Source organism: Antechinus flavipes, chromosome 4 (genome assembly GCF_016432865.1).
Source record: "Antechinus flavipes isolate AdamAnt ecotype Samford, QLD, Australia chromosome 4, AdamAnt_v2, whole genome shotgun sequence".
NCBI classification, from domain to species: Eukaryota; Metazoa; Chordata; class Mammalia; order Dasyuromorphia; family Dasyuridae; genus Antechinus; species Antechinus flavipes.
In genome coordinates, this window is record NC_067401.1 from 113,076,228 (window position 1) to 113,103,986 (window position 27,759).

The 27,759-nt window shown below is 37.5% G+C and overlaps 2 protein-coding genes across 2 annotated transcripts in view; both read right to left on the reverse strand.

Annotated features, from left to right (window-relative positions):
• Positions 1-15,568, reverse strand: part of LORICRIN (loricrin cornified envelope precursor protein) — a 74,495-nt gene extending 58,927 nt beyond the window's left edge. Inside the window, exon 1 of the mRNA XM_051994044.1 lies at positions 15,467-15,568. The gene's annotated coding sequence lies outside the window, so the exon portion shown is untranslated. The remainder of the gene's footprint in view (positions 1-15,466) is intronic.
• A 9,154-nt stretch (positions 15,569-24,722) lies between these two features.
• Positions 24,723-27,190, reverse strand: PRR9 (proline rich 9). Its single transcript, XM_051994046.1, has 2 exons — positions 27,144-27,190; positions 24,723-26,291 (listed from the first exon to the last, which is right to left on the reverse strand). Exon 2 carries the CDS (start codon positions 26,269-26,271, stop codon positions 25,918-25,920), a length of 354 nt encoding a protein of 117 aa, XP_051850006.1. The 5' UTR covers positions 26,272-26,291; positions 27,144-27,190; the 3' UTR covers positions 24,723-25,917.
• Between the last annotated feature and the right edge of the window lie 569 nt (positions 27,191-27,759).

Consider the following 27,759-nt stretch of genomic DNA (forward strand, 5'->3'; position numbering starts at 1 on the left):
TTTTTTTTTTTTAATTCAAGTCTTTAACAAGGTTCAGCTTGACTAGGCCACATCCACTCAGTGGTTAAAGCTAGGTAAGAAATGAGGCAAAAGCTGTCCCTTTTCACCTAGCCAAAAAAATTTAATTCTGATTCCAGAATTGGAGGAAAGAAACCCTCTGGGGACAGAATCAGTAAGTAGTCAGAACAGGCTTTTGAAAAAAAGAAAATGTGTATTCAGTTTTAGACTTATTGTGCTTGAGATGCCAACAGGATATTCAGGTGGAGATATTTTTGGAGGCTTTAATTTTTTAATTAAATTGTTTGTTTAATTAACAATTAATTGTTTGGGCTTTTTCATATATCTAGTTGAAATTTGTTTCTCTGCTGCTTCCTCCCTTTGTCTTTATTCTGCCATTTGGAGTCAAGTAAAATAAATATTTCTCTTTTCTTCATGGCAAACCTTTCATTTCCTCAGTGTCTTCTCTTTTGCAAGCTAAATTGCCTTATATCCCTCAAGTGGGTCTGGTGGCACAGAATCAGGAGTCACCAACCTAATGGTGATCATTGAAGCTTTGAGAAATACTTAAGGGTGAAAGCCTAAAGAGAGAAGACAAGACCATAAGGATAGAGCCTTGGGATAAGAATGGGGGTGGATGGAGAGTCTATATTTAGGGCACAGGAAGAAGAGGAATCAGTGAAGGAAACAAAGAAGGACTCGCTGAAGAGGAAAAGAGGATATTCAGGGAAGTGGAATCTAAAAAAAACAGGGGTTGTCAACAGGGTTAAATTCTGCAGAGGCAAAGGAGAATGAAGACCAAGAAAAGGAATCTGGGGCATTAAGGATCTAGGACATTGTGCACAAGCCTGACTTAGCAGGTGTGACTTGCAGGTTTTCCACAACATACAATTTAATGTTTCTCCACTCTCAGAGACAGCATAGGTATAGAATCTGAGAATCATAAGGGTCCTCAGAAATGATCCAGTTCATTCTTCACCCAAAGCATGTATCTCATATTCAACATTCTTGACAACCAGTCTCCCACTTATGATAAAATCATAGATTTAGAGTTTGGTGAAATCATAATAGTCAAATAGTCATATTCCTTTGTTTGACAGCTGAAGAAACTGAGGTCTCACAAGATTAAATAATTTATCTAAGGTCAAATAGGTAATAAGTGTCAAAATCATTTTTAGAACTCATGCCCACTGTTTACAAACCTAGTGCATTCTCCCCTGAGCCATAGTACCTCTTTCAAAGTCTCCAATAATGTGAAACTCAGTTCTCTCTCTCTCTCTCTCTCTCTCTCTCTCTCTCTCTCTCTCTCTCTCTCTCTCTCTCTCTCTCTCCCGTTTTCCTTCTCCTTTCCCTTTCCCTTTCCTCCCTCCTTCCTTCCTTCCTCCCTCCCTCCCTTTTCCTTCCTTCCTTCCTTCCTTCCTTCCTTCCTTCCTTCGCTCAAATTCTCATTAGATTTTTCCTTACATTGAATTAAAATCGCCCCTTTCCTATCCACACTCCCCATGCTTTTAATACATTATTGCTAATTCTGTAATCTTGGGCAATACAAAGGAACATGAACACTTTCACATAGAAGACATACAGATATTTGCAGGCAGTAATCACTCCATTTCAGTCTTCTTTTCTCTGGCTTAAATATTCCTAATTCTTTCAACTGACCTTCATATGGTATTGTTTGAAGTTTCCTCAACCATCTACGGAAGCCCACTTCTGAATATATTTATTCCTTCCTAAAAGTATCGCCTGGAACCAAAAGGAGTAGCTCAGATGTAATTTGAACCAAGATGAGTACAGTGAGAATAAAATTTATTTTGTCTTATCTATGCCTAAATGGGTTATTTATTTATTCATTCAGTGCTTTTATATATATGCATGATAAATAATTGTGATTACAGAATTGGAGGAGGGAAATCTTCTGGGAACAGAATCAATAAGTAGTCAGAACTGGCTTTTAAAAAAAGAAAATAAATATTGAGTTTTAGACTTATTGAGCTTGAGATGCAAGTAAGGAAATTTCTTGCCCTCAAGAAGTTTATATTATATCAAGAAATTTACATTTCTCTTCATCATTAATTTTCACCAGATTTTCTTTTTGAGCAGCAGCACATTTATACAGCTGAGAAGGAAATGGCAGATCACTCCAGTATCTTTGCCAAATATACTCCATGGACAGTATGGTCCATGGGGTCATGAAGCGTGGGACACTACTGAACAACAACATGTGTTAAGGATGAAGAGAGTGGCAAGAGGGCAGAGGACTGTCATTATCAAGAATTGCCACCCCCACAATCTTCTCAAAGTCCCTGTTGATCCTCTTTTTGTTCAATTGTATGGTTATGAGAATGCTGTGGTGGCAAGGGCAAACACAACCATGGCTTTGGTCTTGAGTTGATGAGTCCACCTAGAAAGCTGTGTGCCACAGCCATAACTTTTATCCTTGATCCTGGCTAATTGTACGAATGTGCACTCTGGTCAGAAGTGGGACTCAGCGTGAGAATATGAGGACAAGATCTAGGCTGTGCACATGTAGAGAAAAGAGCAATTGTTGATGATTTCTATCAGTGTTGAATGGATACTTGATGCCAATTTATGATGCATTGGGAATTATCTGATAGAAAATAGAATGAAAGAGGAGAATAGGAAATAGAATAAAAAAGAGCTTGATACTTAGGAGAGCCAGAAGAGGAAGAACACATAAAAGTCAAGGAGATAAAAATTAAAAAAGAAGGGATTTAAGAGATCATTTGGTCCAACCCTCTCCTTTTAAAGATGGAAAACAACAATAACTGAGATCCAGAGAATAAGATTTGATTTGATGAAACTCACACAGGTAGATAGCCTCTACCCTTGAATCCCTTGTGTTCTTGTCCTTCCAACTGTTTCTATCCTATTGTCAGGTGGCATAGTGGATAGAGCACTGGATTTGGAGTCAGGAAGACCTGAGTTCAAATCCAGCCTCAGATACTTACTAGCTGTGTGACCCTGTTTGCTTCAGTTTCTTCCTCTGTAAAATGAGCTGGAGAAGAAAAGATTAAATCATTCTAGCTCTTTCTCAAGGAAACCCCAAATGGGGATAGGACTGAAAATGCCTAAACAATCCCAATACTTAACAGAACTCTTCCCTTCTGCCTCTTTCATTCCTATTTCTGACTTGCTAAATACATGTTCAGCCTAGAGATGGAAGTGGTTAAACCAGTGGTTAAGAGCAGGGAGGAGAGATATGGGCTTATTAGGTAAGATTAAAATAGAGGAGTGGCAAAGTTTGATCGAGATAAACATTTATTTAGCTCCTACAAGATGCTACAAGGCACTATAGTAAGCACTGATATAAAGATAAAAACAAAACAGTCTCTGCCCTCAAAGAGCTTCTATTTTCTTGCAGGGCTACAACCCATACATGTGGATTAGACCAAAGTAGGGACTACCTGTGTGTTGGGACCTGTGATTTTATATCACAAGAATTCTCACACTGTGATAAAGCAATTTAAAAGGTTAGTTCCTATAGAGGAGGATTGATAAAGAGAAAAAAGAAAATGAGCTTTATGATCAAGGACATAAACTGGGGAGGCTACTACCTGTAAAAGAATAAAAATTTCTTTTATTCATAGGCTCAAAGATCTATAGAGTAAGAAGTAACCTTAAGGTCATCGTTACTGAAGAAATAACTGAGACCAAGGGAAGCTATGAGTTTTGATCAAAGTCCAAAAGTTAATAAGTAATAGAAGCAAAATTTACACCGAGGTCCTCTGGTTCAGAGCCAGAACTAAAAGGGATCTCAATATACCTCCAAGTAATAAACACTTGGTAGTAGTAACAGATATGGAGGCCAATAGGAAATACAGAGAGAGTTTAGTTTAGGTGATACCCACTCCCCCTCAGTCCTGTCCATGGAACTTCCCACCAACGTTTCATCACAGGCCTGTGGCTGGACCAGTGCACACCAGTGGAAAAACAACTTAAGAGGGTTTGCCTAAACAATAAATATCATCTCATCAAGATTGTCTGCAAAAGAGGAACTAAAAATTGGCCAAGCGATTCTATTCCTTGGGGGACCATTGCCCCTCTCCACTGACAAATTCCAGATGTTAGAGACAGTACTGAGTAACTTCTACAGCTATAAAGGGCAAATGGGAAAGTTTAGGACTCTGATGAAACTGGACACAGGGCCACACTTCAGCTGAATTAACTACTTCTCCCAATGGAGAAACCTAGATGATTTCTCAGGCATTTTAAAACTCAAATCCTGTGATTCTGTGATAGTTTCTTCTTCACTGTCATCTCCCTTCTCCACCCTGCTCCCCAAACCCAAATGAAGTCCATACTAGCTAGGATCCTAACTAGTACTAGAAGGATCTTCAGGTGCCATCTGGTCCAATCTACTCATTTTGCAGATGAAGAAAGTGAGAACAGTAAATTGAATTGTAAAAAGTGGGGAGATTTCCACCTAACCTGGATCTTAGTCATTACCTTAAGTCCCCAACACCACCCTAATTCTTCAGTCCAACTCACACATGAAGTTCAACACTCCATAAACTTTCATGTGGTGGGAGAGACATACTAGACAAGGCTGAGGGAAGTCAATTAGTCTTAATTCTTCTGTTAGATGGAAACACTGGCTTAAAACATTAAATAGCCCCCTTTGGACCCTCCTCTGGAAAGGGTCATGCTCTTTTGTTAGCTCTAACTCTGTCTGGTTATGCTTCTAGTAGATAGGCATCTATGCCCACCCACTGGTGCTCCCATATGAATACAGGATCTTGAATATTCAACAAAGTGTTGAGGTACATGGCATATAATATGTATAAATGTGTATTATGGATCCCTCGATGAGAATATTAACCAGGTGAAGGAGATAGAAGTAGGACTTTGCTTCTTTCATTCCTTCTTGTTAAAACTATTCCTGGTGTAGCCCCTTCTTCACCTATTCCTAGCCGTTGTCCTACAAGTTGTTTCCTCTCTTCACTCTTCTCATCCTTTTCTGTAAAATACTCCCTTCTTGTTTTCTTGTCTCAGCTTAGGGTGGACAATCAGTTCAGACTTGGCCCAGGAAATGTTCTCCCTGGTGGAGATGTGATTTCTGTGGCATTTGGGAACTTGTTCTCCCTCACTAGCCCTTGTTTATTAGACACAGTACTATCTTCCAGACTCCTGGCATTCGCTGTCATTGTGTCCACCTCCCTTTTTCCTCCCTCATCTCTGCCTCCTGGCTTCCCTGCTGTCCTTCAGGATTCAGCAGAAGGTTTTTCCTTCCTCCCCTAGTACTTTCCTTCTAAGACTATCTTCCATGCTCTCTGTCTCTTTCTGTGTGTAGAGACACACAGTGTCTCTATGTCTCTGTCTCTCTCTGCATATTTATTTCTGTCTCTCTTTGTATCTGTATGTCTGTGTCTGTCTCTGTTTCTGTCTGTCTGTCTGTCTGTCTTTCTCTCCTCCCCATCTGTTTCTGTCTGTCTCTCTGTCTCTCTTTCTCTCCTCCCTCTCTGTTTCTGTCTCTGTCTCTCTTGTCTCCGTCTGTCTGTCTCCCTTCCCTGTCTGTTTCTGTCTCTATTTCTTCTGTTATGTATCCAATTATTGTCCTCCATTAGAACCTATTATTTTGTGAGGGCATGGAACTTTTACTTGCCTTTCTTTGTGTCCTCAGCACTTAGCACAAGGCTTGGCATATAGCAAGCCCCTAAATGAAGGCTTGCTGACCTACTGACTGTCTCAGGAATGAGTCTCCTCTTCTGACGTTTTCTGATGCTTTGCATATCTAGATCTGGCCCCTGGCCCTCCTGGAGAGTCAGATTTCTCTGCCTCTCTTTTAAATCTCATCTGACAACAGCAGGGGTGACATCTATCCCAGGGCTGGGCACACAGGTGGCAGGACCCGTGGCTCTGAATTCTTCCAAGGCAGACTCATTTTATATTGCTCTGGGTGCATGAGGGCCTGAGTGGGATGGCAGCTGGATCTTGCTCAACCTCTATTTATTGCTATGTCAAGTTCCAGGTGAATTAGGACCTGGAGATTCAAGTTGGAAGCAATAATTACCCAGGGCTGTGCTCCTTTCTCCTGCCCAACACCTAGCACTACCTACCTCTGTCATAACTGGTAACAAAACATCTTATGAAAATGCCCTCAAGCTTCTTTGTTTCCCCTAGGCCATGCTTAGGGTGAGTCAGCAAGATCTGGTGAAATTCTAGATCATCTGGATTCAGGATTTGATCTTAATAATTGCAATGATCTGGGGGTGCACCACCACTCTCAGGCTCTCTGTACCAATCTTCCCTTTGAAAATGGTTATTGGAAGCATCATTCTGCAAGACCCAACTTTGGGGCTACATCCTAAATGAAGTCTTCCCTGCCAGATAACCCAGGAGGCAGCAATATACAGAGTGACCAGAACATCTCATTACAGCTTGAAGCTTCACCAGCTTAAAATTTCAATATATCTTTGGAGTCATCCTACATGGGAGATAATATGCTGCACTTGTAGTCAGGGAGACTACATTCAAATCCTACGTCTGATACTTACACTCTGTGTCACTTTGGATAAATCACTTAACTACTCTGGGCCTCCATTCCCTCATCTCTAAAATAGGGAGAAGAACTATGTGACCGCTAAGCTCTCTGCTAGCTCCAGTATCTAAGATCCTAAGATGTGAGAGTGGTTGTTTATGGTGATGAGAAATGTGAGTCTCCTCTTCTCCATGATGACATCCTCTCTCAGTGAAGGCTGTGGTGGCTGAACTGGAAACAAGTCTAGTGGTTTTTTGGGGTGTTCTCATTCCCAAGATTCTTGGGTTCACAGGGGGCATAAACTTAGTACAGGAAGACACCTTAGAGACCATCTAGTCCAACTCCCTCATTTATAGGTGAGAAATTGAGAGATACAACTTCCTCAAAGTCACACACACACAGAAAGAAGAGAACCAGGATGAATTTTTTTTTATTCCAAATCCATCACTTTTGATTATACCATGTACCTCACAATACTCAGTTTTCCTCCACCTCTAATCAGTTTCTGACAGTTTCTCTCATGTCTTACGACCATACCTCCAATCCCCACCCCAATACCAATCTCTTCAATCCCACCCCACCCCACCACATCTGATCCCCTAAAATGTCAGGGAAAGGGGGGGTTGACAATCAAATATTTGAGGATATGTTTGCTAGAGTTAAGAACTCCTAAAGTCTAGAGATAATATCCCCCAGTAGATGAGGGTCTTCCTAAGGGATTATGCTTCTCATCAAACTAGAAGCTACCCAGGTGGGGATGCTCGCAGGGAGGCATCTCCTTCATTAGACCAGCCTTTCCCTGAGGCTGAGCACTGTCTTTGCACCCAGGCTGAGAGCTCCCCCTAGCACACAGAGTGGATTTTGCATTCAGGAATATTCAGGTCAGGATTTAGACCTAGGGACTGAAGGTATAAAGTAGCTTAGCCTCTGAGTAACCAGCAAAGTCCCTAAGTTGTAGTCAAGATGCCATTTTGCACAGGTGGAAAGAGTTCCCTATTCCAGTGAAATTACAGGTTTACTCCCTTTACGTCAGATTCTGCTACAAGTACTGAAGATAGAAAAACAAAAAAAAAATGCCCTCAATGTACTTACATTCTACTGGAATGGGGTAAGTAGAGATAAAGTGCATAAGGAGATAAAACGTTTTTGCACATGTGGGTCCCTTTCCTTCCTTTAAGATCTCTTTGGGATATAGGCTCAATAGAAACACTGCTGGGTCAAAGGGTATGCACAGTTTGAGAATTTTTTGAACATAGTTCCAAATTGCTCTCCAGAATGGTTGGCTCCAGGTGCAACTCCACCAACAATGTATCAATGTCCCAGTTTTCCCACATCCCCTCCAACATTCATCCTTATCTTTTCCTATCACCTTAGCTAATCTGAGAGGTGTGTAGTGGTATCTCAGAGTTGTTTTAATTTGCATTTCTCTGATCAACAGAGTATATCTAGTTTTTTCAACTAATACTCCAACAGCATAGGCCCAAAGCTCTTTACTATCTTGACTATTCTCACCTAGACACTCTCCAACTAACCAATGTCCTGTTTAACCTGTGGAATCAAGAATGAATATAATACTCTACAAGTGATATTAGTATAGAAAACAATGGGACTTCTCATTTCTTCATTCCTTGAAGATAAATCTCTCTAAATTCAGCTAAGGATCAAATTAATTTCTTTAATCATCACATCACTGCTGACTCATATTGAGCTTGTAGAACACTAAAATCTCTAGATTAAAAAAAATAACTGGTATCAAAGTGTCTTTGTTATCTTATATTTGTGATATAGGTTTTTTATTTAAAAGTAAGACTCATTTACAGATATCCATCTTAGATTTATCCTAAATACTTTGGTCTGCCAAAATCTTGGATCCTTGTTCTATCATCTACTGTTAGCTATTTCTCCCATCTGCAAATTTGATGAGAAAGCCATCCATGTCCTTATGCAAGCCAGTAATGAAAATGTGATGTAGTCCAAGGCGAAGCACAGATCCTGGGGAAACTGCTGGAGACTTCTGCCATGTTGATATTGAATCATTAGCAACTACTCATTAGCTTTGACTTGAAACACTTCTGAATCCAACTTATTTTATTGTAATCTAGTCCACATCTCTCTCTATCAGTGGTAGCCTATTTGCTCTCTCCTTATTATATGGGGAGAATACACTGTGGAAGATTTATGGAAGATCATGGACGAAAGAGTGAGATGAGATGTTGTGCCTGGATTGTGAGCTGAATTATAGATCTCACTGATGAGATCACAGACCCATTGAAAAATCAGTTTTATTTGACTTCACATTTAATAATTAAAAATTCCATATGAAATTATCTCTGGTTTTATAGTACAAGACAATATATAGCATAGTGGACAGAAAGTTGACTTTGATGTCAAGGAGATGAGTTGAAATCATGTTCTGACACATAATAGCTCTCTGACTATGGGCAAGTCACTTAATCTCTTATTATCTCAGATAACTTTTAATACAAAAGATAAGTTGCCTGTCCTCTCTGAGAGAGGGAGTTTCAGTACCAAGAACAGTTTCCACTAATACAATCACAAATATGTCTCTCTCCCCTTTCAAAATAAAACAAAATACTAAATTTCATAAAATCAACTAATTTCACTTTGTTAACAAGTAGAATTTCTATTTTTGATCATTTCTGGGAGTTTTTAAAGCATCAATTAAAGTTTCCTTCTATAGTCTTCCATATTTTCCTTTCCTAAATTTTTTTTGTTTCTGGGAACTGTACTCTTTTCTGTATCACCTGGATAATTTTATGCTCTCTGATGGAGAGGCAAATTCAAGAATTCAGAATAATTCAGGAATCTTTTCTCTAAACATATAGTTTTCAGTTCACCTAGACTGATATTTACCCAGATAAACTACTTCATTCTACCACCAGAATTTTGTTCATATTCTTCTCCCAGAATATATTCCTCCGTTCTCTCTGTTGTTCTAATTCCTATCCAAACTTTAGAACAGGGTAGAGAACCTTTTTCTGCCAAAAACCATTTGGATATTTGTAACATCATCCCATAGGCCATACAAAAATTCTCAACTTACAGGACTTAAGCAGTAGGAGATTGTTGTAACTAGATTTCAGCTCATCAGTGCCTGCAAATTAGCAGGCAAATGATTTTGCAGGCCCTATATGGCTTGCAGGCTGGATGTTTCCCACCCCTGCTTTAGAACTTAGTCCACTCCACACACCTCCCTCCCAACCTTCCTCATGAAATTCTTTCTGGGTCTCTGGCCACACAATAAACAATCCCTCCCTTCTTATGTTTCATTCAGTTTAATTACACAATCTTGTATTTTGTGTCTTCATTGAAAAGCAACAGCCTGTGTTTGACAATAGAAAATATATAGATAAGACAATGTTCCTATTCTTATGTAGTTTATAATTTAGTAGGAGAGACAAGAGGCCACACATACAACCAATCCACCAACATTATTAAAAGCCTATGTGTCAGGTACTGGGCTATGCTCTGGTGCTCCGAAGTAGGGAAAAAAAACTGAGCAAGCCTGATTTAAAGGAGCTTCTATAAAGGGGAAGACAAGTGTGTGTGTGTGTGTGTGTGTGTGTGTGTGTGTGTGTGTGTGTGTGTGTTGATAGGGATCTGCTGACATCATTATAGGTCATCCTCAACTTGCAACTTTATCAATTGGTTCTCATAATTGCAAGGTAATAAAAAATGATTTTTAGATATTTTCTTATTAATCAGCAACATCTTCATTATCTTTCTCATTAATTAATCAATTAGTTCCCACCATGGGTATTAAGTATTCTTTATTTGATAAGCTAAAGAAACATTTCCCCATAAGCAGCTGCTTATATCTTTGTATCAATATCACTAACTTTATAGAATTAAATAATATTAAAACTGATGGCATATAATTTATTAATAATGTAATCAATAATAGCACAAAGGCAAATAATTCTCCACAGCAATTTATCTGTGGGAAATATCATAATGAGATTAATCACTGTAATTGCAGATAGTTTATCTTTGGAAAACACGATAACACTGCTCAGATCACTCATGATAATACTGTTTAGTTCATTCGTGACATACACTTTTGTCTCAATTATTCTCTTTAATCTCCTTACAAGATAACAGTTCAGTCAAGAAAGGCTTCTTCATCTCTTTTCTCTGTCTTCTTCCCCACCTTCTCTCCAGTCATGCCAGAGCAGTTTCTCTCCAGATTTATCCCTCATGAAATTTTCTTATGAATTTTTCTTCATTAAGATAATAACTGATAGCTCTTTTAAGAGAATTTTTCTCATACTCTTTCATTCTTTCACATATTATCTCTCAAACCATCTCCATTAACTCTTTTTTTAGTTTCTCAAAAACTGCCAGTCTCAACTGCCAATTTCTAAACATTCTATTTGGTTCTTAAGGCTACTGTAACAGTAACTTTAGCTTCTGTAAGAGAGGTTTTTGAACTAGGGATTATATAAATATATACATAATAACAAAAATAAATACAAAGTAGGTTAGCAGAGAACTACAATTGGGAATATCAAGAAAGGCATTTTTGATGGAAGTGAAGGATTATTTGAATGAGAAGTGAAGAGGAGACATATAACATTTTTTAAAAGAGAGGAGTGAAGGTAGCTTGGGAAAATGGCTGTGGAACTCTGGCCAGAAGATGGTGCTACTGCATAAAAAAACAGGTGTCTTCTGCATTAGTTCTTCCAAAGTCACCTCTGCAAAATATTCTACATACTGGGAAAGTTCTAGAGAGGACTTTTGGGATCCAACCTTTCTGGACCGAAGTAAGATGAACCTCTTTTATGTCTGCTTCTCAGGTAGGTTTTCTTTCTGTGATTTCTAAACCTGGATCTTTACTCCCCTAGCAGCAGTTTACTTCATCCTTGCCAATAATCTTATGGATTAAAGTTGAGCCAGATATAAGAATCATTTATGCTTGTCAGTTTATAAGGTACTTTTGCATGTATTATTTAATTTTAGTTTTAAAGTAATTTGGTGAGGCCACAGAATAACTATTATTTTTTTTTCTTTTTTTTCTTTTATAATAACTTTTTATTGACAGAACCCATGCCAGGATAATTTTTTACAACATTATCCCTTGCACTCACTTCTGTTCCGATTTTTCCCCTCCCTCCCTCTACCCCCTCCTTTAGTTGGCAAGCAGTCCTATATATGTTAAATATTTTGCAGTATATCCTAGATACAATATATGTGTGTAGAATCGAACAGTTCTCTTGTTGCACAGGGAGAATTGGATTCAGAAGGTAAAAATAACCTGGGAAGAAAAACAAAAATGCAAATAGTTTACTTTCATTTCCCAGTGGTCTTTCTTTGGGTGTAGCTGCTTCTGTCCATCATTGATCAATTGAAACTGAGTTAGGTCTCTTTGTCAAAGAAATCCACTTCCATCAGAATACATCCTCATACAGTATTGTTGTTGAAATGTATAATGATCTCCTGGTTTTGCTCATTTCATTCAGCTTCAGTTCATATAAGTCTCTCCAAGCCTCTCTGTATTCATCCTGCTGATCATTTCTTACAGAACAATAATATTCCATAACATTCATACACCACAATTTACCCAACCATACTCCAGTTAATGGGCATCCATTCATTTTCCAGTTTCTAGCCACTGCAACAGGGCTGCCACAAACATTTTGGCACATACAGGTCCCTTTCCCTTCTTTTGTATTTCTTTGGGATATAAGCCCAGTAGTAGCACTGCTGGATCAAAGGGTATGCACAGTTTGATAACTTTTTGGGCATAATTGCAGATTGCTCTCCAGAATGGTTGGATTCGTTCACAACTCTACCAACAATGCATCAATGTCCCAGTTTTCCCATATCCCCTCTAACATTCATCATTATTTTTTCCTGTCATTCTAGCCAATCTGACCAGTATGTAGTGGTATCTCAAGAGTTGTCTTAATTTGCATTTCTCTGAACAATAGTGATTTGGAACACTCTTTCATATGAGTGGAAATAGTTTCAATTTCATCACCTGAAAATTGTCTATTCATATTCTTTGATCATTTATCAATTGGAGAATGGCTTGATTTCTTATAAATTAGAGTCAATTCTCTATATATTTTGGAAATGAGGCCTTTATCAGAACCTTTAACTGTGAAGATGTTTTTCCAGTTTGTTGCTTCCCTTCTAATCGTGTTTGCATTCGTTTTGTTTGTACAGAGGCTTTTTAATTTGATATAATCAAAATTTTCTATTTTGTGATCAGTAATGGTCTCTAGTTCATCTTTGGTCACACATTTCTTTCTCCTCCACAAGTCTGAGAGATAAACTACCCTATGTTCCTCTAATTTGTTTATAATCTCGTTCTTTATGCCTAAATCATGGACCCATTTTGATCTTATCTTGGTATGCGGTGTTAAGTGTGGGTCCAAGCCTAATTTCTGCCATACTAATTTCCAGTTATCCCAGCAGTTTTTATCAAATAATGAATTCTTATCCCCAAAATTAGGATCTTTGGGTTTGTCAAACACTAGATTGCTATAGTTGACTCTTCTATCTTGTGAACCTAACCTATTCCACTGATCAACTAATCTATTTCTTAGCCAATACCAAATAGTTTTGGTGACTGCTGCTTTATAATATAGTTTTAGATCAGGTACAGCTAGGCCACCTTCATTTGATTTTTTATTTCATTAATTCCCTTGAGATTCTTGACCTTTTATTGTTCCATATGAATTTCGTTATTTTTTCTAGATCATTAAAATATTTTCTTGGAAGTCTGATTGGTATAGCACTAAATAAACACATTAGTTTAGTGAGTATCATCATCTTTATTATATTCACTTGGCCTATCCAAGAGCACTTAATATTTTTCCAATTATTTAAGTCTGACTTTATTTGTGTGGAAAGTTTTTTTGTAATTTTGCTCATATAATTCCTGACTTTCCTTTGGTAGATAGATTCCCAAATATTTTATTCTGTCAACAGTTATTTTGAATGGAATTTCTCTTTGTATCTCTTGTTGTTGGATTTTGTTGGTGATGTATAAAAATGCTGAGGATTTATGGGGATTTATTTTATATCCTGCTACTTTGTTAAAGTTATGAATTATTTCTAATAGCTTTTTAGTAGAATCTCTGGGGTTCTCTAGGTATACTATCATATCATCTGCAAAGAGTGATAGTTTGGTTTCCTCATTGCCTACTCTAATTTCTTTAATCTCTTTCTCGACTCTTATTGCAGAGGCTAGTGTTTCTAATACAATATTGAATAATAACAGTGATAGTGGGCAACCTTGCTTCACTCCAGATCTTACTGGGAAAGGTTCCAGTTTTTCCCCATTGCATATGATACTTACTGACAGTTTTAAATATATGCTCCTGACTATTTTAAGGAAAAGTCCATTTATTCCTATACTGTCAAGTGTTTTTATTAGAAATGGATGTTGGATTTTATCAAATGCTTTTTCTGCACCTATTGAGATGATCATATGGTTTTTGTTTGGTTGGTTATTGCTAATATTTTTGCTAATATTGAGCCAGCCCTAAATTCCTGGTATAAATCCTACTTGGTCATAGTGTATTATCCTGGGGATGATTTTCTGTAATCTTTTTGCTAATATTTTATTTAAGATTTTAGCATCAATATTCATTAGGGAGATTGGTCTATAATTTTCTTTCTCTGTTTTCAGCCTACTTGGTTTAGGTATCAGTATCATGTCTGTGTCATAAAAGGAATTCGATAGGATTCCTTCAATCCCTATTTTTTCAAATAGTTTATTTAGCATTGGAGTTAATTGTTCTTTAAATATTTGGTAGAATTCACATGTAAATCCATCTGGTCCTGGGGATTTTTTCTTAGGGAGTTGGTTAATAGCTTGTTCTATTTCTTTTTCTGAGATGGGACTGTTTAGGATATTTACTTCTTCCTCTGTTAGTTTGGGCAAGCTATATTTTTGAAGGTGTTCTTCCATTTCATTTAAGTTGTTGAATTTATTGGCATGAAATTGGGCAAAGTAACTCCTAATTATTGCTCTAATTTCCTCTTCATTAGTGGCAAGTTCTCCCTTTTCATTTTTAAGACTAACAATTTGATTTTCCTCTTTCCTTTTTAAAATCAGATTTACTAAGGGTTTGTCTATTTTGTTGGTTCTTAGTTTTATTAATTAATTCAATAGTTTTTTTTTTTTTTACTTTCAGTTTTATTGATCTCTCCTTTCATTTTTAGAATTTCAAGTTTAGTGTTTGACTGGGGGTTTTTAATTTGTTCCCTTTTCTAGCATTTTTAGTTGCAAGCCCAATTCACTGACCTTCTCTTTCTCTATTTTATGCAAGTAGGCCTCTAGAGATATGAAATTTCCCCTTATTACCACTTTGGCTGCATCCCATACATTTTGGTATGATGTCTCATTATTGTTGTTTTCTTGGATGAAGTTATTATGTCTATGATTTGCTGTTTCACCCAATCATTCTTTAGTATGAGATTATTTAGTTTCCAATTATTTTTTGGCCTACTTTCCCCTGGCTTTTTGTTGAATGTAATTTTCATTGCATCATGGTCTGAAAAGGATGCATTTACTATTTCTGCCTTACTGCATTTGAGTTTGAGGTTTTTATGTCCTAATATATGGTCAATTTTTGTATAGGTTCCATGAACTGCTGAAAAGAAAGTGTACTCCTTTCTGTCTCCATTTCATTTTCTCCAGAGATCTATTTTATGTAACTTTTCTAGTGTTCTATTTATCTCTTTGACTTCTTTCTTATTTATTTTGTAGCTTGATTTATCTAATTCTGAGAGTGCAAGGTTGAGATCTCCCACTATTAATTATAGTTTTCCTATCTATTTCTTCTTGCAGCTCTCTTAATTTCTCTTTTAAGAATTTAGATGCTAAAACACTTGGTGCATATATGTTTAATATTGCTTTTGTTTCATTATCTATGCTACCCTTTAGCAATGTAACGTGACTTGTTTTCTCGAGCGGAGTATCTGCTCTCTACTCACCCATTTTCTGGGTCTTCGGTCGTCACTGGCTTCCGAGGAAGAAGTAAACACTGAGCCGAGTTGCCAAAAGGAAGCGAAGTTTATTCTTACACAGCTACATCAGGCAGAGAGAGGGACTCCAGGAAATACATTGTAAATAAAAACTTTTTGGTTTTGTCAGCACCAATCAGGGTGTCTGTTACCAGTTTTATCCTTATAAGGCAATCTTGTAGCTAGCAAGCCTGTGTCTTTGGTATCTGCTTTGAGCCCCAACCCCCGATATAGCAAGATATAGTGCCCTTCCTTATCTCTTTTAATTAGATCAATTTTTGCTTTTGCTTGATCTGAGATCAGGATGGCTACCCCTGCTTTTTTGATTTCACCTGAAGCATAGTAGATTTTGCTCCAATCTTTTACCTTTACTCTGCATGTATCTCCCTGCTTCAGGTGTGACAGAACAACTATTATTAACTCAAATTTATAGATTATTAAATTGAGCCTCAGAGAGGTTCAGTGACTTGATTATAGTGTGTATGTGTATGTGTGTATGTACATATGTGCTTTAGACTATATTATCTATCTCAACAATAAACATTTGTTAGATATCTACTGGAGCTAGGAAGTGTACTAGATGCTAATGAAACAAAAAAAAAGATAAAAATAACAATCTCTGCCTTCAGTGATAAAAGTTGAAAATATTAAATGACTATAGAATATATTTTACATGTACATTTTATGGGCTATATTTTACATGTGAAATTTACATTTCTTGTCTCATTAATTGTATATTATATAATGTGTATAATATATTTGCTTTCAATCAAACTTTTAATGGCACAAAATTAAATTGTTTTCCAATCAATGAAGGATAACATAAAAATAATTATATAAAACCAAGCAACCAAAGCTTTCAACAAATACAAATGTAGAAAAGTTTATAAGTTTAACAAATATATATCAAAATTTTAATAGTATAGTAAGTTTAATATATATATGAATTTTAATCATATATTTATTATATATTTAATAGTATTTTATTAGTATATTAATGATGTGATATTATATCATTTATGTGATTCTATTCTTAACATGTTAATTATCCTTGTATTATATACATGATATATTAAACACAATATATAATTGAATATTAAATTAATTGTAATTAAATGAATACATTTGTTATAATTAATTCTTCATTTTAATGTAATATATGTTCATGTTATATATAAAAACACACATTTATGTATAGAATATATAATTTTATTAACCTGAGTTTAAGTCCTACTTTAGACATATATATCGTTACTCTGGACAACTCATTTCCACTTTTCAGAATTCTAGACAACTCATTAAAGTATTAAGTTGTAGAGAAGGTGCCAACTTGAATTGATAGGAGTTTCTCCATCTAGTAGTTCCCTATGCTACATCTATATATATATATACACATGGCATAGGAGGTGAAATCCTGCTATGGAAGAATATTCAAAGTAATAGGGACAACACACCAGTACTACAGGAAAAAGTAACAAAATGACTTAACCAAAATGAGATGATATTTACTGTGCCATCATGAGTGCTAATTTAAGGGATCTAAGAGATGGTCACAGCATTGAGTTAGAATTTTAGTCATAGAACCCTTCTTGAAGGAGGTGAATTTTGAATTGAAGTTTGAAGATAAGCCTTTGGAATGGCAGAGAATGACCTTAATGGGATGATACAGGAAAAATCATAGGAGCATGCATCTATTGAAGTGACCTCAGATACTGTCTAGTCCAACTGTCTCCTTTTACAGATAAGGAAACTGAAACTAGGGCAGTTAAGTGACTTGTCCAAAATCACATAGGTTAGTAATCATCAGAGACAAGATTTAAAGCCCAGTTGTCTGGCTGCAGAACGAATTTTCTCCTCTGTACCAGAAAGAGTGCAGGAAACTTGACTAAATTGTTATGTATCTCATGTGCCATAGAGATAGCAGAAAACAGCAGAGCTTGGCAGAAGTGGAGGAATCTTCAGGTAATAGAATAAGAAATTAAGTTGGTTGATGATATTAGTAAGGGTAGATAAGGTTTGAAAATTCAGGCAGAGAGATCTGAATTGGATGGGACAATTGATAGGAAAGTATTGTAAAATCATGATGAAGTCTAAGAGCCTTTGAAAATGTCTTATATTGAACAATATATTTATGCTTCAGGTGATGGAAATGGTGGGTTCTAGCTGGGCATTTGGTAGCATTGCCAGGGCTGTACCTACCCAAACCTTACTCCTTTCTTTTTTCTGCAATCTATACAGCACGGCAGGGACTGTCATAAAATTAATTAACTAATTAACCAGCTAGAGGGTACTTATGTAATTTGGCCACCAGGTAGTCTTGCCCTTGGGCTATTGAACCAGAGTTTCATCACAGAGTAGTCATTGCAGGTTGGAGTATTTCCCAACAACTGTAATCTCCCTTGATACTCACCAGATGGCACTCTGACCACAGAAAAACAACCTACTCTCCTAGAGGGTAGCTGCCCAACAGTGGCTGAAACTAGTCCAAGGTTCCACATAGATCGAAGTGAATGACTTGGAATATCCTTGAAATTATTAAAACAGATATTCTTGTTATCTTTTTCTCTTATCCTTCTGTATTTTCAATCTTTGCTTCTTGTTCACATCTCCTCATTTGTAGAATTCAACAATCTTCCCCCTTCCTCCAAAATGATATGATTTATTGAACTTAAGTATTGGGAATAAAAAAATTCTATAAAGAGTTTTTGAATAGTAATCTCTGGTACTTACCCTCTCTTTTCCTAGATGGTAGAGGAGAAATTAAAAAATGCTGGGAAGATAATAATACCTAATATTGGTATAGTATTTGCTATATGCTTGGCACTATATTAAGTGCTTTACAATTATCCCTTTGACCTTCATATCCATCCTGTGAGGTAGTTACTATTATTATTCACATTTTACATATGAAGAAACTGAGGCAAGCAGGGCTTAAGTGATTATTCACATTTTACATATGAGGAAACTGAGGCAAGCAGGGCTTAAGTGATTTGGTCAGGACCACACAAGTGGTCATATAGCAAGTATATGAGGCTGGATTTGAATTCGGGTCCTTCTGATTCCAAAGTTGGTGCTCTACCTACTGTGTCACCTAATTATTTCTAGCACCCATTGATATTTCCTCGGCAAACATTTTGAGAGGAGGATCTTTACAGGCTTTTGGAATGAAGCACATTAAAGTATTGGAGACTTTCAAGAGCATACCCAGATGCATACCTCCCATTAGTCTCACCACTGCTGGAGTTCTTCTTCTTCTTCTTTTTTTTAAAATAATTATAACTTTTTATTGACAGAAGCTATCCCTAGGTATTTCCTAGACACAATATATGTGTGCAGAACTGAACAGTTCTCTTGTTGCACAGGAAGAATTGGATTCAGAAGATAAAAATAACCCGGGAAGAGAAACAAAAATGCAAGCAGTTTACATTCATTTCCCAATGTTCTTTCTTTGGGTGTAGCTGCTTCTGTCCATCTTTGATCAATTGAAACTGAGTTAGATCTTCTCTTTGTTGAAGAGATCCACTTCCATCAGAATATATCCTCATACAGTATCGTTGTTGAAGTATATAATGATCTTCTGGTTCTGCTCATTTCACTCAGCATCAGTTCATGTGTCTCTAAGCCTCTCTGTATTCATCCTGCTGGTCATTTCTTACAGAACAATAATATTCCATAACATTCATATACCACAATTTACCAGCCATTCTCCAATTGATGGGCATCCATTCAGTTTCGAGTTTCTAGCCACTACAAACAGGGTTGCCACAAACATTTTGGCACATACAGGTCCCTTTCCCTTCTTTAGTATTTCTTTGGGATATAAGCCCAATAGAAATACTGCTGGATCAAAGGATATGCACAGTTTGATAACTTTTTGGGCATAATTCCAGATTGCTCTCCAAAATGGTTGGATTCGTTCACAACTCCACCAACAATTCATCAGTGTTCCAGTTTTCCCGCATCCCCTCCAATAGTCATCATTATTTTTTCCTGTCATCTTAGCCAACCTGACAGGTGTGTAGTGGTATCTCAGAGTTGTCTTAATTTGCATTTCTCTGATCAATAGTGATTTGGAACACCCTTTCATGTGAATGGAAATAGTTTCAATTTCATCATCTGAAAATTGTCTATTCATATCCTTTGACCATTTATCAATTGGAGAATGGCTTGATTTCTTATAAACTAGAGTCAATTCTCTATATATTTTGGAAATGAGGCCTTTATCAGAACCTTTAACTGTGAAGATGTTTTCCTAGTTTGTTGCTTCCCCTCTAATCTTATTTGCATTAATTTTGCTTGTACAAAGGCTTTTTAATTTGATATAATCAAAATTTTCTATTTTGTGATCAATAATGATCTCTAGTTCTTTTTTGGTCACAAATTTCTTCCTCTTCCACAAGTCTGAGAGGTAAACTATCCTATGTTCTTCTAATTTATTTATAATCTCGTTCTTTATGCCTAAATCATGTACCCATTTTGATCTTATCTTGGTGTACTATGTTAAGTGTGGGTCCATGCCTAATTTTGGCCATACTAATTTCCAGTCCCACCCCCCAAATTTTGACATTATTTTGTCAAATAATGAATACTTATCCCAAAAGTTGGGATCTTTGGGTTTGTCAAACACTAGATTGCTATAGTTATTATCTATTTTATCTTGTGAACCTAACCTATTCCACTGATCAACTAATCTATTTCTTAACTGCTGGAGTTCTTAACTACTTGATATATTCACCTTTTAGTCTTAGATCTACTCTTGTCTTTTCTGCCTCCATTCTGCCTGTTCTCATCTTCTCTATTCTATATAAGTTCTCCAGGTTTCTAAGAAGAATTCCCTAGATGTAGTCCTAGTTCACTCTTTATTCTGCTCTCCTTGTTACAGGGACAGAGCAAGCAGGGTTATTTATGCATCCTTCTCCCGGGCTCCCTATCTCCCCAAATCCATCTATTTGGAAGAGGTTTTCTCTATTCCATCTACTTTATTCTAAAATAGACTGGAGACTTGTTTCACTTTTCTTATCCAAGTCCAAAAAAGTCTCAGAAACAGTCTATTCTAGGATAAAGGAAACAAAAACCTCATGACACTAGGAAATGGCTAAGACAACCTTCCCTGTGGCCTTACAGATGTATTTTTCCAAATCACTTCTTGGGACGCAGAAGATGGAAGAGTAGAGAAGCATGAGAAAACCCCTATTATTTTTATATTTCTCCCAAACTAGGGCCATCTTTTTCTCTGGTCATGAATGGACGTTTTGCTGTCACCAGAGCATTGGGATTCATCAAATGGGCTCCCAGGTACCTCTGTCCTATATTAATACTGGGCTCCTTTTCCTTCCAGATTTGAATGTGTGAGTGAAGATACATTGTTCTCCATTTAGACCTAAAACAAAGTCTTCAAGAGTCACTTATTTCCCATCATAAACAAGAGTCCCTTATTTTAGCGAATATGGACACACATGTGAATTCTGTGATGCTCTCTGCCCCCAAAATATCTTTCAGGGTTTTTTTTTATTTTAATGCATAATTATGAACTGCAAGCAATAAGTGAGAGCTTTCAAAGGCCACTGGATCCTAGCCCAGACTTAGTTTCAGTCTAGCCTGTCCAAGAGCTTAACAACTACAGAGAGTTGAGAGTAAGAAGTGGTCTCCACAAAGTTATTCACACCATGCCTTCCTGTTTAATCTGAGGTGATGGATTTCCTATTGGATGGAAAATATTTCTGCCATATGGAATGAGAATCCAATGAAGTTCCCATTGGTCTATGGAATTTCTTTGTCCTATACTCAACTTATGCCTCTAAAAAGAGATGGGTTAATCTTCATAAAGATGAGGAGGCAGGAGGTTGACATTTGTGAGGTCAGTTACAGTGGACTCTGTTCTGGGTGAGGGTTCTGAATCTTAGGCTTCCCACCTTACCCTGGTAAAAATGAGAGAAACACTCCTTTACTAATTTGTAACTGTATGCCTTCAGCAGCTGTTAAGATCTGCTTAGGTCTCTTTGATTGGACCTTTTGTTTTCCTCTGACGTAGCTGGGTCCTCCCTGCTTATTATTCTTATTCTCGGGCTTCAATCCAAGATAGTTGCATTTATGCCAGGTGTGATGGGAATCTCTGTGAGCCTCACCTTCAAAGGGAGGAGAGGAACGCCAGTGGAGCCAGCTGTAACTGCCTGAGGCTCAGTGCTCATAGGGGAGTGGGCCACTGTAATAGGAGAAGCCAGTTGTGGCTATTCTCTGTTGGGTAGTTAGTTGAAGGAGAAGGGGAAGAGTCACTTTAGCTTTGTGGGATCTGAGCTAAGAAAGCATGCATCTCTGTAGCTACATCCCCTTTCCCTTTTATGACCTCTTAAAAAAAACCAGATACTCCAGAGTCTGTGAAGGCAGATGGTACCTGGGTGAAAGGTAACATTTTATAATGGAATAATAAGAGCATGAAAAAGTTGATTTTAGTTGGACTCTTCTAGTTAGGTGACTGAGTAAATAGTTGCACATTGTTCTTAGCCTCAGTTTTTTTTATCTATACTGTGAGATAGTTAGATTGGAAGCTCTAAGGAAAAATTCCTCTAGCTCTGGGTTTCTAAGATAACAAGATTTTCTCAGAAAAGAAGAGGAGACAGTTCTTGGACCTCTCCTCTTGTTTGATTCATTTGTTCTTCCCTTTCCTGGTGCAGAGCAAAGCTACACCTTATATTGTCAGTCCATCTGATGTGTATCTGAAGTAATGCTTCAGATCAGTCCAGAAAAGACTTAGAAGAAGTTTTGGGGAATGAAGTTACTAAGCTGAATCCAGAAAACACAATATATAACCATATCAATATAAATGAAAGGCTACCCCCAAAAAACAAAACCTTCAATTAAACACCAAGTAATTATGATAATCAAGAATCTTGGTCCCAGAAATCGGTGATGAAAATATACAATATATTTTCTTTCCTTCCTTTTAGGGGATAAGGGATGATGAGTGTCAAATATTGGTGATTCACAAAATCACAAATCTGGAGATTAAAAGGAACTTCACAGCTGATGTGATCCCTCTTTTATACAAATGAGGAAACTAAGCTACATAAAGTAGCAAACATCAGAGGAAGGACAGGAATTCAGGTCCTCTAACTCTAGGGTCAATGATCTTTCCTCTATAACTCTGTCCGACATTGTTAACTAATTTTTTTTATCTTTCTTTTAAATTCTTTGTTACAATGGATGGCTTAATGGGTAAGAGGAGGAATACAGTTGCAAATGAAGGTAACATAAAAAGCAAAGCATATCAATAGAAATACAATTTAAATTTTTTTCCATAGTATTTTTCCAAATACATGTGAAAATAGTTTTTGACATTCATTTTTGTAAGACTTGGTGTTCCAAATTTTTTCCCTTCCTCCTGTACCTCCCTTCTCCTCAAGATAGTAAGAATCTGGTGTAGATTAAATATGTGCAACTCTTATAAACATATTAAAAATGCAGTTTTTTTTTTTGTTTGTTTGTTTGTTTGTTTGTTTTGCTGAGACAATCGGGGTTAAGTGACTTGCCTAGTGTAACACAGCTAGGCAGTGTTAAGTGTCTGAGGTCAAATTTCAACTCAGGTCCTCCTGACTTCAGGGATAGTGCTCTAAAAATGCAGTTTTTTTAAAAAAGGAAAAAGTCTGCTTTTATCTTCAGATGGGTTCATTGTCTAAATAGGTACAGTGGACCAATGGTTGTATTAGAAGAAAGCCTGAGACATGTCAGGACTACATAAAGTCATCGAATCATGGATTTTTACAAGAAATCTAGGCCAACATTCTTTATTTTACAGATAAAGAGACTGAAGCCCTCAGAGGTTAATTGACCAAATTTATTTATATAAACAGCAGGTAGTAGAACTGGGATTTGAACTAGTTTGCTTTATTTGCCAAATAAGTGTTGTCTTAGATGGCCTTGAGATGTCTTCCAGAGGATATCATACTCTCTTGGTGAAGGGTTGGGAGAAGTGGGGACTTTAGCTTCTGAGGGACTACTTGGGTAGGATGAACAGCTAAACTTTTGTGTGGAAGACTTTCTATAGAGGAGGTATTGGGAGATACTCTGTCTTAGTAATTATCAAATAATTATAAAGCATCCTCTAGCTCCCTGCTTCCTAGTGCTCCCTGGAAATATCTTATGATTTCTTTTTTATGTTATTCAGTTGACTAATTGTGTTCTACTCTTTGAGATCCCATTGACCAACTGTTGATGAGGTTTTCTTGGTAAAAGTATTGGAATGATTTGCCATCTCCTTCTCCAGCGGATCCCTTTGTCAGGCAATCAGAAATTAAATGGCTTGACCAGGGTCACACAGCTAGGAACAGTCAGAGGCTAGATTTGAACTCAGATTTCCTGATAGTAGACCTACTGCTCTATCCACTGAGACCAAATACTCAGCTTAGAATTTACTATTCTAAGTCAAGAGGAGGGAGAGCCCTGGGGGTGTGTGTGAATATGGAGTCTTCTGTATTTCATTGGAGGAAACCACAGAAAATGGTCTTCCATGGAAGAGTCATCAGTGTCTTCCCTTGGTCTTCTGAATACCTCCTTATTCTGACTACAAGGTTCTCTGTCTTAATTCCTTGTCCTTGAGTCCATGGTTATAGCTTCCTATCTGTTCAAGTTCTCTATTAGCTCCAGAGCTAGTAGGCATGTATAGTCTCTCCTCAGAAGTATAAGGTAAGCATGTCACCATATGGGGTGCAGTTAGACACATTGTTGAAAGTTAGAAATAGAAGAGCAGTTAGATGACTGACTCTCTGAGGCTTGCAGATTTTCATTTAGCTCAGAGTTAACATTCAAAAAGAATTTCTATTCACCTCTCCCTGAGGTGTATTACTAAACTTCACCCCAAACCTAATTCTGCATATTTTTTTGGTTTTCTTTGGACTTATAACTCCCCAGGAGAATATAAACTCTCTGAGGACAGTGGATATTTTGTGTAGGATCTATCATGATAGCTTGCATTTAACAAACCCTTAAAAATACTTGTTGGATTGGACTTGCTGGCCTTTCTCTCCCTTCCTTCTACATTTTCCTTTTCCTTCCCAGGCCAGCCTACTCACAGTCCTTTCCTTAGGCAAAAAAGAAATATGGGATAAACTGATTGAACTTTGTATTCTTCTGAAAAGATAGACACCTACCTACCAGATAGAGGGTACAAAAGGATGTATTAAAGAATGGAAGTATACACAATGAGTTCAAGGACAAGGAGTCAAACACCAGCTGGAGTTGGAGGCTTTAATGTTTTACCTTCACAATTGGAAAAAAAAAAGACAGAGCTGGGCAACCAAGTGGACCCAACATGGGATCACATAGAATACAAATCACATCTCTGAAGGGTTTAGAAATAGCTTACACAAGTGGCCCAGAGTGAGCTAACAACAAAAAACAACAATAAACAGAAATTCAAAGGATCCCATCTGATTCTTCCATTGTCACTTTGTAACAACACATTTCATCATTATCATTTTCCTGCCTACCATAGTACCAAAGTGTTGATGTCCAAAGGTCTGGGGATAATTTTAGAATATAGAACAGAGAACCTTCCACCTCTGAGGAGCTGTGGCACTTTGTCAGACTTCAATGGATTTAGTGACATATCTTCTCCCCTCTGATAGAATATGGTTTTGAATGAAAGGACTGTTTTTGTCTTTGTCTTTGTAATTATATAACCTAGCAGTGTCTGGCAATGTAGATCTTTTCTAAATTCTCAAAGTATTTAATTACACTTCCCTTTAATACTGAGATGTTTCCAAATTAACATGTTTTTGAGAATCACTTGAGAATCCAATAATTATTTAAACATCCATCAGGACATTAATACGTGTGAGACAATCTGTAAGGTGTTAAGGATACCAAGACAAGACTGAAACAGTCCTCACCTTCAAAGAGTTTACTATCCCATCAAGTAGGTGACACCTTTAGCATTCTATAAACCCAGGATTGAGAAGGATGGTGTGGTAGAGAGAGTGCTGGATTAGGAGTCAGGAGACCAGAGATTCTTGTCCTAGATTTCTTATTGACTACCTTTCCTTTTATGTGCTTCAGTTTTTTTCTCCATATAGTGAAAGGTTTGAAATGAACTAAATAGTCTTTTAGGTCCCTTTAAGCTTTGGCATTCTATGGTTTTATAGTAGCACTGATCTGCTGCATACCATTTTCCACTGCTTGGGAGATACTGTGCTTATTTTGTAGAGACTGCTGATATACAGTGAGAATTACCCTCCCAGAGAAAGTCCATGACCTGGATGAGGAAAAGAAACACTTGCTGAGGCAAAGACATGAGAAAAAAATCAATACGAACAGAGTTATATACAGGAGAACTTCACCATAGTTTGGATTGTGACTTGGTTTTTTATCTGTGGGTCATTTCTTTTGCCTCCAAATGTTGCCACAGCTATGGAATTTGAGGTCGATGACTATTTACTCAGGCTAGGGAGTTGACATTTCTCTTGGCATTTTTGAGGAATTGCTTCTGTACACTTCATCTGAGATGGCTCCTGGCATGGGGGCTCCAGGACCTGGTCTTGACATGGTGGTGCACATGGGTCTTGGCACTGAGAGAGACTTGATTCTTGGCATTTTTGTGGACATATTTCCTGGCACGGATCCTGGCTTTTAGGGAGGCATGGTTCCTGGGCTTGAGCCGGACATTTTTCTTGGCATGGTGGTGGACATGGCTCTGGAACTTGCACTGGACACTTCTCCTGAGTTTTTTGAAGACAAGGAGGAGGAAGGCATGGCTGTTTACACTGCTGCTCATTAAAAGACATTTTGTCTGATGCTCAGAAACCTGAAACAAGAATTGGTATTTTGCATATTAAATCTCTTGTTTGTAGAGTAGGGATGATACTGTTAGGGAGAGAAGAGAGCAGGGATTTGATAGGTTTGGAATTTGTAAAAGGAAGAGACCTTAGAGAATGGGAAGAAAACTGACTCTGGAATCAGTTAATCAACAAGCATTAATCCAATGTTTACCATATTTCAGTCACTGTACACAAAAAAAGACAAAATCAGGGTTGAAGTCTTACCTATGATACTTACTTACCAGCAAAACCTTATACAAGTTAATTAACTTCCTTTGGCCACAATTCTTTCATCTGTAGAATAAAGGAGTTGGACTTGATGGTCCCTGAATCTTTTCCAGCTCCAGCTTTGGTTCTCTCCCTCATTATCTTCCCCCAATTTAGTATTCAAAATATCTGAAGACCATTGTTTCTCTACTAGCTTTTATGTCTGTTTTTTCTGTATCCTTGACTTTCCCCTCTTCTGTTTCTTTTCTCATCTTAGGTGGATTTCCTTATACCCCAGCCTCCCAGGCTCCCCCAGAATGCGTTTTTCTTTCCCTTTATTCTTGAAGTTTTCTTCATATTCTAGCACTATTTCTTCTTGGAAAAGTCAAGTGAGAGATATTCCATTGCCCAGGATTGACATTGACTTGTTAGGAAAATCAAGGGGAGATTGCAAACATTTCAGAAATCAGAAAGCAGCAGAAGCAGCAAGGGATAGGGGTAAAGGAGAAAAGAAGTGATTTACCCTTGATCCTTGAGTTGTAGGTTCCTAGATGAATTAAAAGAAAAACCAAGATAGGTATAGGCAAAAGAGCACTGAGTTCATCAAGCTCAGTTAGGGTATCTGAACTTACCCAATTCTCCCACAAGTGAGACAGAGTGAGGTTTTCTGTTGAATGGATTGAGAAGGCAGCGGAGGGAGGATTTTTATGCAGTTTTTGGCCAGCCTCCTGCCTGGCCATTAGAACACGTGGGCTGAACCCCTAATTGTAGAGGTACCACGAGGATCTCTCTTGATAACTGCCTAGGGGTTTGAATCATCGCTTGTGATGCTTGTTAGTCAGCCTCCTTTACTAGGTTCTCGGTGCACACCGGGACTTAGCAAGGAAGGGTTATTTCTGGATACCCCTCCTCCCCAATCATCACTTTGGAGGTGATGGGAGAAGAATGTCTATAAGATGTTATCTTGCCCTCTTCAAACCTCAGGGTCTCTGGGTGCCTATGAGTCTTCACAGAAGCTTGCACAACTCACTGGGGCCATAAGGAAGAGATAAGATCCATCTCCTTCATCTTGTATTAGCAACATGAAGGGAGCCTCAATGGGCTTCTGAAGCCAAGGGTCTGTCTGGGAGATGGGCTGGGGGCCAAGAGATTGTGTATCCTGTTTCAGAGCCTCCCACTCATGGAGGGACCAATTCATCTAACTGAACAAGCCCATCCCTGGGGCAAATCCAGTGGTTTCAAGAAAAT